The sequence below is a fragment of the Caloenas nicobarica genome, chromosome 5 (assembly GCF_036013445.1).
Source record: "Caloenas nicobarica isolate bCalNic1 chromosome 5, bCalNic1.hap1, whole genome shotgun sequence".
NCBI classification, from domain to species: domain Eukaryota; kingdom Metazoa; phylum Chordata; class Aves; order Columbiformes; family Columbidae; genus Caloenas; species Caloenas nicobarica.
Genome location: NC_088249.1, coordinates 3,299,332 through 3,311,199, shown reverse-complemented (window position 1 = coordinate 3,311,199; position 11,868 = coordinate 3,299,332). Strand labels below are relative to the sequence as shown.

General features: G+C 39.6%; 1 protein-coding gene across 1 annotated transcript in view; it reads right to left on the bottom strand.

The window, feature by feature from the left end:
- The window catches only part of WDHD1 (WD repeat and HMG-box DNA binding protein 1), a 30,102-nt gene continuing 18,234 nt past the window's right edge, over positions 1–11,868 (bottom strand). The window contains exons 16-26 of the mRNA XM_065635889.1: positions 11,281–11,437; positions 9,483–9,597; positions 7,984–8,115; positions 7,408–7,625; positions 5,535–5,656; positions 4,539–4,595; positions 3,631–3,674; positions 3,334–3,492; positions 2,813–2,946; positions 1,484–1,619; positions 1–900 (exon numbers count right to left, since the gene is read on the bottom strand). Coding sequence (XP_065491961.1) covers positions 700–900; positions 1,484–1,619; positions 2,813–2,946; positions 3,334–3,492; positions 3,631–3,674; positions 4,539–4,595; positions 5,535–5,656; positions 7,408–7,625; positions 7,984–8,115; positions 9,483–9,597; positions 11,281–11,437 — 1,475 coding nt within the window. The 3' untranslated portion in view covers positions 1–699. The remainder of the gene's footprint in view (positions 901–1,483; positions 1,620–2,812; positions 2,947–3,333; positions 3,493–3,630; positions 3,675–4,538; positions 4,596–5,534; positions 5,657–7,407; positions 7,626–7,983; positions 8,116–9,482; positions 9,598–11,280; positions 11,438–11,868) is intronic.

Genomic DNA, 11,868 nt, shown 5'->3' with positions numbered 1-11,868 from the left:
TTAAACAAAGAAACATTAGCATTTTATTTAAAAAAACCCCAGACATTACATAAAACAGAGACATTTCCAAGTTGCGAGCACTTTCTGCTGAGGAGCAGACGGGGGAAGCCCATTCACGCAGGCTGGAACGGCTCGTTTTTGCACATTTGACCTTCCGAATTCAGCCGTTGTCCCTGGTTTTCCCGATCAGGCTGCGCTCTGCCGCTGTCACAGCCGCCGATGTTGAAAATGCAGCTGAAATTCTTCAATGCAGCACCATGTTAAACTACCTTCCCTTTTCTTGAGTGTCTTTCTCTCACCCGTGTTTGCAGCAGGCAGAAGCAATGGCACAGAAGCCGTAACTTTGCTTCTCTAAACCACAGGAGAGTTTCTGTACCCACCTTATCCTCCTCAGAGGGACTAATCCAGATTTAGCATCAAATCTTCACAGCATGGAGCCCACAGCTCCGCACGGTGTGGGACTGGGCTCCCAGGTAACAGGTCCGTCAGTATCAGTTTCACGATCAAGCTTTGTGCTCATAACTTGCAAAAGATCGGGGAAGCGGATTCAACACTTCCCTCCAGAACTGAGAATAAAATACTTTCTAAAAGACTATTTGGAGCGAGGCACCCTTTTTGCTAGTGCTCCTTGAGCAAGTTTTTCAATCTAGGACTATTTAATGTTTTCAGAAAACAGACGCTGAGAAGGTACCACGCGGCTTAGCTTTGCTTGAACGCAAACGCTGACAATCGGACATTTGTGGATTGATCTAAAGGCTTTGGTTTTTTGGATAAATTTGAGTCCTCTGAGTTTTGCTCCTGGTTGTTTTTCACTTCGTCTTCATCAGCTGTGGGACGCTTGCGCTTTTTATCATCTGTTAAATCATTAACTGCTCCTCCTTTGGCTTTCTCAGTCCACGCCTTTGAAGAGAGTACATCATTAAGCAGAAAATTACAAATTAGGCCACAAAACTCACCACTTTATTTCATACACTTTCCTTCTCTGATTATAAGGAAACACTGAAATGAGTCCTGTTTAAGAATTAATAAGGATCAAGTTGGGAGCATTTTCCTCACTTTCCTTTTTTCTAACAACATTCTCCTTCAAAACTACATTTCATTTGAGCCTGTATATGAAATTGAAGCTCTTAATTATCTTTCTGGACAAACAAGAAACACAAAAGGCTTTAGAATAAATTTAAGCCCCAATGAATTAAGCCTGGCATTGTCACTTTCAGCTCCTTCCCTTCTCTGTTATTTCTTCTTTGACTACATTTCTCTCACATGCCCCATTTTGGAAAGCTGTTTTCTGCTATTACTTATTATTCAGACAGTTTATATTTTCATAAAGTATATATCGTATATTGTGGCACAATTCAAAACTGAACTCCATGAAGATGGAGAACCGTGGAATTTAAAGAAAAAAATCCTAACTGAAAATAACCAAGGGATTCAGTGGGGAGAAAAATTCTCAAAAAAACAGCATTGGAGAATGTTTTCTTACCATCCTTTCTTCTGACGACAGCATTCTGAACCGACTCATACCTTCTTTTATTACTTCTGCTTCATTCAGATCAGGATTATCTGTCAAAATGTTTGCTCTGTTCTCTTCTAGCCACATCTGGAATCCTGTCTTCGGTCTAAAACAAGCAGACAAAAAAAAATGTCCATTTAAGAAGGTTATAGGAAAACCATATCCCTCAAAACAACATTTCTAAATCACGCCTAACCGGAACTTTTTTTGTTCTTGAAATAAAAGACATATATATAGCCAGCAGTTTGCTTTCTCCTGTTGCAGTGTGCTTAAAGAACATGCTGACGAGGCAAGACTAAGTCACGCATTTTTATTAAAACTGTGATATATATGGAGATTAACGTTTCAGTCTGGGAATGACAAAGCATAATGGTTCTTTTCCTTTCTGACAGGATCCCATCAACCTAAAAATAGAGCACGTATATTAGCACGTTTCAGCTAATCCTTTTCACAATACTCCTTGCCGCTTGTTTTAGAACATTATCTGTAAAGGTTAATGAAAAGAATGCTAGTCCAAATGAATAATAATTACCTTCATCTTCCTCAGTTAAATGAAGTCTAAATGAAACGTGATTATAATAATGCAAGTTTCATGAGGACTGGGATTGTTAGAAAATACAGCTGCTCCAGGGGAACAGGCAGATTAGTCTCAGCTAGGAAGAGACGTGTGCTCCTTAGGTGATATAAGTTTTTTGTTTGTTTTCTTTAAAAAAACAAGCTAAAACAAAGCTTTTACACTTTTACATAAATCTTTAGCTTTTAGGCTTCCTTTGAGATATGCTAGAGATGTTCAAACTTCAAGTATTTCCTAGACTTTCAACTGGCACAGCAGCACGGTTTCATTTATTATATCATCCAAAGGTCATTATCAGATGCACAAGTAGCATCAAGGCAAAATTGTTGCTTAAAGCCCCAAAATTACATTTTCCATTGTTCATTTATTATTTACTCACACATGTATTTGCGAAACTTCTACACTGAATACCACTGCCATGCACACTGAGAAAGATTTAACAAACAGAATGTTTTTCCCTGTTCTTTCACTGCGATTGTAACGTGGCAATTTGGAAATCCAACCAATGTGTTTTACTCGTGTTTGTTTGATAATATGCGCAGCGCAAGCAGCAGTTTTACTAAATTTCTGAAGTGAATTCATAAACGTGACAACTGTGAGCTACAACTTTAGTCTTGAAGTTATGCTACTTCGCACAGTTCCACGTCTTCAGAAACTAAGTAGTTTTTGGACTTGCTATTCTATCAAAATTGGAACACGGCATTGAGATGCAATTGTCCACCCACCTTCTGTTTTCGGTGTTCTCCTGTGCAGCAACTGTGACTTCATGGGGCTCGTTTCCTGCTTTTTCTTCTCTTTCTTCTGTTGATTTTTCACTAGAGTTCGGTGTACGAATCTGGAAGAAGGAGGCTGCTGAAGCCTAAAGAAATTGAGGTTAAAAAAGAAGAAAAGAAAAAAATAAGGTGAGAACACCCCACTCTCAGACAACCGTGTAGGCCAAGAAAAAACAAGCCTTTCCTAAAACCATAATAAATACTTGCATTAATATAGCCTCTAATCCATCCCATTTCAGCACGGCAGATGTTTAGTTAACATTTTAAAATAAAAGCACAAGATTCAGTGCAGAATGTGATTTCCACAACCGTTTTTTTTTCCTGTTTCATGTGCTTTTATAGTTTCTGCAGGATGCTTTGCCATCTAAGACGCCTTACTCAATCAACAGGGCTTCATACTTGATCAAAGCTGGTAAAATTCAATTTACTGTTCTTTGCCCACGGAAAAAATATACAAAGACTAGAAACGTTACCTGCTTGGATTTGGGTTTGGGAGTCAGAGGCTTTATAACAAGAGGGTTCTGCTTGTTTACAGCTCGACTGCCAGACAGAGAAGTTTTCTTTGAGTATCTGCTCATAGTGTCCAGAACATTTGCCGCGGGGACCACTGGGTCCTTTTTGTTTGATGTCACCTAGCAAAACAAATACATATTTGATTTATTTTCTGTCATGTTCGCCCCCTCCATCCCTCCCAGCTACTTATACTGTAAATATAATAATTTGTTGTGATTTTCAGAACACCACAATCCAGAGATCTGCAAAATTCTTACCTTAAAGGGATTCACTCGTCCTTGGCTGCTTGATGCAATTACAACTATTGGATAGCAAAGAAAAAAGAATGTTAAAATGTGTGTGTGTGTACACGCACCTATATATATATAAATCTATAAAAACAATGTGCACATTTTAGATGAGCAGATGAACCAACATTAGCTTCATTTCCAAAGAACGAGGATAACACTCTGTGTGTTTCAGCCTCTGTTCAATGAAAATCAAAGAGGAGAACTAAATCCAAGGCATCAACTACTCCACACCAAAGAAGTTTCCACCAGGCTTGAAAGTGGTCGGATAAAGAGAATTACCTTTCAATAACCCCAGGAAGGTTATACTACATGTGCTCAGCTACTATCAGCCATCAGAAATGCCACACTGAACCAACGGCTTACAATACAAATCCACAGGAAGACCCAGGATTTCCTCCACTCCCAAATCCGTTTCCACTCCTATTATTCCTGCGAGCGGGCGGGCAGGAGAGAAGAAGCAGCAGGAGGTCGCGTTCTGCCCCTGCCTGCTCAGCTTCAGTTCTATGGCAGAGTTACCAACTCTGCAACCAATAAATGCGCCCCATTAGTAAAATAAATCACTTGATCAATGTTCTCATTTTTCCCCTGTCCCAAAGAATGTCTTCATGACACAGCCAGGCAGACAATGGATCCTGCAATTGGCACAGCTGAGGCGATCAGAAGAGTGTTGTGGAACATCATCAGGTGACGAAGACATCGACAGGAACAGGGAACCTCTTACAAACGGGACTGCAACAATCAGCGCGAGTTACCACTTGACAACACTGTTATACACTGAATTTTAGTAGTAATGGGAGAACGGAGGATAAAAATAGGAGCAGATATAGTGAAGCATGTCAAAATTCTCATCCTGGAATAAGCAGAGATTTACCCACCAGACTTCGGAGTTGTCACCTCTGCTGAAGTGACACCTTTGGAGAAAGGATTTGGCCCTTCAGAAAAAAGAAAGAGATACATATTGAAGTGCAATAAAATGTAATAGCATGATTTATTAAAAACGAAACCCAAACAGACAAATAAGTTACAGTAAAGCAATCTATATTTTAAAGCATGACTCCTCATTTTCAAAATGTACATTCTCTTTTACGAAAACATGTTACCTCTACCCAGATTTAACTTATTCCTGAACTTAAAACATATTCCTTAAAAGTGTACCCAGAAAACTGCTTATCTGTCAACTCAACTCCTGCAAGACCTGAGCTGAGACTAACGTGATCGTTTCAAGAGGTGACCCAGCCCTTTAGAAACAGCATCAGACAACAGAAAAATTCCCCAAAGGTCCCTCAAATGGTTCGGAAGCACAACATATAAGAAAATTGCAACAGAGCAGACGACAAACTGAACTTGTTCCTCTGCAGCAACTGCAGGTACAGTCTGGAACACGCACCCACTGTCCCTCATCTCCCACTGGGAATTCCAGGTCATGGGACACCCACGGGCAGGAGTTACTGCACGTCACCCCGTTATTCCTGTGCATTTTTTTCACATGTCAACGCCCAGCTAAGACAGATCAGAAACTACCAGACCAGTTCTAACTAGGTGGCAGAAAATCTAGTCCCTGCTGCACCTGCAGTTTCAAAACCCAGCGAAACAAATGGGATTATTTTCTATTTGTGTAAATGGCCTCTACATCCAACCTCCTGTACCTCACTTGTGGTGCTCCGTGACAGGTGCTGTGTCTGTCTTTCCTAAATTTTATGTCAAAAGAACAAAACAAAACAACAGACAGAAAATCAAGTTGTTTGCATAGTCCTACAGACGGAGTTATCCAAACTACAAATTATCTGGGAATTTTCCAGAATTCCTTATTAAGCCTGTGAAAGACACATCTAGGTAACTTCCACCCTAGTCAGAGAATATGTCTTTCTTACTCTGTTTAGGTACTTCGGGTGTTTCTTCTGCTTCCTCACAGGCAGTTTCCTCAGCATCTTCCATTTCTTGGTCCTGCTGAACATTTCTGACCAGTGGCCGACTCCACTCCCTGCCAGAGCTGCTGTAACCGAATGGAAGGAATTCATCAGAAAGGATGTGGTCACCACATTCAGAAGGAAAACTGGAACAATGGAAGGATAACTAACTTACCTCATTTAGGAAATAAGAACAATAACATTTGGCACTTACTTGCATTATACCTCTGATAAAATCGTGACGATTACTAAAAATAAAATACAGATTCCTTAACCACATGAGTTCACCCTGAAACAGCGAGTGCAGACACCTGAAGTGGTACCCATGTAGTTTTAAAAAAGACCATGCACGGCTATCAACCTGCCCCAAATTCACACTCAATTAAAACAAAAGTACATGTGCTGGCATTCAAACAGCTCCACAAGTAAGAGGAAGCACCCGAACAGAAATGGCAACTCTTTGCCACCTTCTTCAGAGCGCCTGACAACATCATGACTGTTGCCAGAACACTTTGCCACAAATATAAATGCAAACGTAAAACACCTTCCATAATCTCCATTTAAACACATATACCTCCGATATCATAGATAACACCAGGTTACTTTTCTACATACATGAACAAATACACAGGTGGTAATGCGGATGCACATTTTCAGTCTGAAGTTTAGGAGGTGAGTTTACATGTTTAATCTGATTATTCTCTAAATTCCCTATAGTAGTACGTACTTTTCTTGCATTTGCCTCCTAATCTTTGCTGATTATTAAAATCCATGTACACATAAACCAAAGAGTCATTTATTTCAACCAGAATGCCAGTGATTAATCTGGCACTAAGAATAATATAGTGTTTGTGATGAATTTTAACCCTCAGAGTGGCTGAAGTCGCAGACATGGGACTACAGCTTCCATTCACGACCCAGAAGAACAAGGCAGAGCATTAGGAACCAGTTCTAAATGTGCAGTTTCACACAGAAGAATAAGGGAAAGGCCACAGATAAGTTCAGGGACTCACCACTTCCTCTTGCTTAAATAAGTCCCCAGCCTCATACATAAAATTGCTTCTGACTAAATGCCATGTCATTTGTTCCGCACTATCAGATGGGTGGTTCGCAACAACTTTCCTTATTGCTGCACCATCCAGAGGCCAAGCAAGAACACAGCTCTTCTGCACGGTCTGTATTTCTTAGAAAAAACACATGCATCTTTTTGCCTCATCAGGCTTTACGAAGCAGATGCAGGTAGGAGAGGAAAGGTTGATGGCACAGATACAGGGAGAAAAAAATGCAAAGCAAAGCTGTAGTATTTCCATAGCTTAGGACTGATTAGGGTGGAAAAAAGACTAAGCAGGATGCACTGAGGTGGGATACTGCAAGAGGGCAGGGCTGGAGAAAGGTGGAAGGATTTTAAGATAGGTGTGGAATAAAGTGAGCTAGAGAGACTGAGACAAAGAGAAAAAAAACAGGTTGGAGTCAAATAACCAAACCAGCACAAGCTACAAGTAGGGAAAAAAAATAAAAATAAAAATAAAAAATTCTAATCAGAGCAACTTGGTATTGAGTGTGCTTTGGCCCTGAAGTTGTTGTACATGGACATACAGTAAACAAGGAGCGGAGATACATCAATTTGTGTTTGTGTCCCGCTACTAATGGGCCCTCACAAGATATCAACAAGAACATACCGTTTTATATGTACAATTTAAGAGAAGAGCAGCACAAGCTTCCTAACAAATACACTGCAAACTACGGTCCAGAAGAGCAAAAGCGCATCAGCTGGACCAAAATGTTAATAGATCAGTAGAAAAGTTCCCAGGATTTTAATCACAGAAATGTGTGTTACCCAGCATTCAAGTGCTTTCGGAAATCCTCTTCCTCCTCTTCATCTTCCGGTGCCGTTGCCAATTCACTTGCTTTCTCCACAGCCATCTCACTGAGCTGCTGAGCTAAATTCAGTTTTCGAGAGCGAGACGCGTACTTGATCGCTAAATTCACAACGTTCTGCGTCATGAGGTCAGCAAGTTCCACACAACGGAATTCCCGCTCCAGTTTACAAGAAAGCTGAAAGAAAATATGCCTTGAGAGTTACAAACTTCACAGTTCCACAGCGCTCTCAAGACTCTCGGACCAGAATATTAGGGTCTTGGTGGAGCGAATGAATAAAGACGAACCACCAATCATGAACCACATGGCAAAGAAAAAGCTTTTTTTTTTTTTTTCCCTTATTCCTCCCACTCTTCATGCTGTTAAGCAACAAAAATGTTCTGCAGTCCACCTCTTATCGTAGTCTGTGAAATATCTGGATGGCCCATCACTAGCCAGACTCGTTACTAATAAGAGCAATCACATCGAAATTCACATTAAATGCCATCGACTCAAAATAAAGTCTCAGGGGTTCTTTTTATTTATTTGTACTTACGGCAAATAGTTTCATTAAAAGTTCTTGCTGTTCTTTCACTGCCTGATTTTTAGTATTTTCATCAAACTCGTAGCCATTTTTTGATAAGTAATCCACGTGGTTGTGAAATACAACAGAACGCCAGTATTGTTCCTGAAAAAGGGACAAAGATGATTCTGAAGGTCAGAGGGGGGGAAAAAAAGCCCATGATTCAATGTCTAACAATTTAAATAGTATTTTACCAATTTATTCTTAAACTTTCCTTTCATCTTATGAGTGTGAGAGGTAGACAATTCTCTTTAAAAGCTAATGCCTACTGGGGAAAAAACAGCCTGCACTAACAACCATCTGTACACAAACTGATCGAAACAGTAGCCATATATGTTAAATTCCATTTATATTACAGGCTTTCAGTGGGATGAGATCTACACGTTCACCAGGACGCTACCAGGACAGAGGAGTCTAGAAGAAGTTGATTATTTTATCTTCTATCTTCTGTCCCACAGCACACTGGAAATATTCCAGAATAACTCAGTAATGTAAATAGAAAATATAACTCTTGTCGTTCAGGGAAATATTAGTATGGATTTTAGACCAGGCTAGCTCTCTTACAAAATAATTATAAACTTATTCAAAACCGGTATGTTTTGGAATAACCTGCTTCTTTACCTACACACAAGTACATGTTCCCTCAAGCTAAATTAACAGGTCCTGGTGTTTCCCTTCTATTATTTTAGGGCGGTCTGTGGAAGACATACCCCATCAAATAAAGAACAAAGACTTGAACCAGATGAAGGAGAATCCATTAAAAATGACAAAGTGTTTATTATTGAAACTTTTTTTACCTACACTTCTAACAAAGAGAATAAATTTCAAATAGCATTAAACTGTGTCTAAGGCTGAGGTTAGAATTTTATGATGTTTGTTTCTATTTTGCACACTACAGCTGAACCCCACAACGTTGAAATATTTAAGCCTATAAAAACCTGAAAAATAAAACCAGATATTTTTCTGCTTTATCAGCCTCTACCTTAAGACAACAAGTCAAGCCAGAAGGCCTATGTTTTCAGTGTGATCGTGTGAATTTGAGACCTTAGTACATCTTTCAAAAAAACATCTTCCAGAAATTTTGTTAGGCCTACAATATTAAAAACCAGGCACTTTCTAGAGGGTCTTGATTTGGAGACCAAAATGTGGTGCTTCCTAGAACACTAAACACTATCAACTCAAAAAATTTTAAAAAAGAGAGGGGGATACAAAGACTTCTCTGGTCAGAAATAGATTATGCGTAAATACAACCTTGCATCAGCTCTAGCAGCTTTATCTTGTATTCTTCTAGACACAGTTGTGAACCAAACGAGCTACACAAGACGCTGAACCCAAATAACCTCCTCAGCCACTCGTCCTACTCAGTTCGTACCACCCTCTTTCATAGGAGAGATGATTAATAGAAATCTTGTATAATCCCTCCCATGGGGACAGCCAAGCCTGTCGGCCAGGGACTCGCCACCATTCCATACCTCCATCTGTCCCTTTTCTGTCGTCACTTGACAGTAAGGAAGTTTAAAAGATAATATTGCTACAGCGGGTCGTGGGAGCGTAGGAGGGAACCGGGCTCCTTTGCAAGGAATACACCTGTGCGAGGGAAACAAAACACAGTCCCCATCACCGACAGTCACAATGTGCTACATCTAAGTCACATCTCCTAAGAAGCAAGATACTTTAAGAGGATTTGTTCTTTAAAAAGTAGTAATTAAATTACTGACGTAAATGTAGCAATTATAATATTGCATTATAAAGGGTTATTTTGACATTGCAACCAATAAAAGCAAAGCACGTGCTGCTCTTGTTCGCAGCAAATGTGGCACGTAACAGGCACAGATCCCCGTCTCACACAACATGCGATTTAACGGCTACTGTGAAATGTAAATGCAATTTATCATCACCAGAAACTACTGAACAACTGAAGGCGACTGGAACAAGAGCAGGAACATCTACTGTCCATTTTGATGAGGGGTTTTGGATTTGATGAGGAAAAGTGCTGTGTTCAGACATACACAGGGGAAATTAAAAAAAAAAACAGAGGGAGGTGAAACAGATAAGCATGTACTAAAAGCGTAGGTTTATTGTTTCATTATATTCAAACTAGTCCTTTCTGGTAACAATCACTTAAACAAAATATTGATTGGGGAAGAGCTGTATTTCCAGCAGCACCGATGCAGCATTGACAAAAATGTCGGGTTTTATAAGCTAGAGTTTCAGACACTAGGAAAAAAAATAAAGAACAGGAAGCATTAGTGCTCTGGTTATCTGTGTTAATTAAGGCATCTGGTGTTTCTACAACAACCCTCCCCCCCTCTTATCTTTAATATGCTGGTGGCTTTGAATAAAATGTTCTTTGTAACTCAGAGAGTAGCACTTTTCTTCGAGCAGAATGAAAAAACTCATGACGACAGACTGACCATTGACTGGCCCATCAACGTGATGTGTCCTGCACATTTTTGGTGAATTTTCTGGAGGACAAAATTACTTAATGATTTGGACAAGGAAACAGACAACAAATTCACATTTACTAGCGAGAACAAGCTCTTTGCCTTCACAAAAAACCAAATGATTCCAAAGAATGTCACATAAACTGAAATAAAATGCAGCCTCCCACCAAACTCTATAATTGTGCTTGACTAGCAAAGTAAAAGGGCCTAAATTTCGGTAAACTATATGAGCTGATGGATTCTGTCCTGGTAGGAAAAGGACACAGATCACTGAATAAAGAGGACTAGAAACAAGGCTAAGCAGCTAAATGTCCAGAATACATGTTACAATAAAGAGAAATAGAATTATTTAGGCATCACATGTAGGTATCACCTTTTATAAAGTAATGGCTAGCTCTCAGCTGAATATTTGAGCAATTTTACATACAAAATTGTTCTTCAAGGCCACAGTTTAAATGTTAATATAATAACAGTTGGTTCTGATTTATCTATGCCTAATGACGTAGATTAGCAGGTTTCTCTAGCAAAACAGTCTTATGAATGTGCCTGCATCAGAGGTGTGTGATTTCTTCATAAAGTGCACACAGCTGTCAGACAAAGCAAAACGCCACAGTCAGTTACAAGTTATAAAACACTAATGAGTTTATTCAAAACCCATTTAGTAATGAAACATCCACACGGAATTCAATTTATGAACTAGATAATTTACTGTGCATATTTACCGGCCACCTGTTTTAGTAAAAGTTGTTTCCAGTTTCTCTTCCCAAGAATTGCTCTGTAAATTAAAAGCAAGACGAACAAAGCATTTCCTCGTGCAATATCTGACCTGAGCTGCTGAGGGTTTTCATGGATGCCAACTACCCAATAATGATCCGATTTTCCTTTGCAATGCTCTCTCGTGTTACACACCGGAATCCAAGTGTTCCCAAACCCTCGGTTCAACATCCGCACGGTTCCCTCAGAATCTACGTAACAAGGGGTACCTGTTTGGCACAAATGAAAACAATTATTCTGACAGGCAACTAATTACTAATTAAGTTAGAACTGGTGGATACTGCTGGGAAATGATGGTTTGCTGATCTCAAGTACCGCGTCCTCTCACCCAAACAGTCCAACCCAGCTGGAAAAAAATTGTTTCCTTAGAAAGATGCGCCACCTTCTGACAGTCAACACTACTACTCGTTAACCGAGCAGCTCAAATTTAAAACATTTTAAGAGGAAACATAACTCAACCTACTTGGGTAGATTCCCAAAGAAAATTAGTTGGTTTACAATTGCTTTTTCTGGTTATCATAAAAACTCCTCCCAAGCTACCAACTTTTTTGGGGGGACTTTTGCCCAGATAGTTGAACATGCCTGTAACAGTGTATTAAAGCAGTTTATTTCTTTTTGCTGAACAGGGCAACCAATCAGT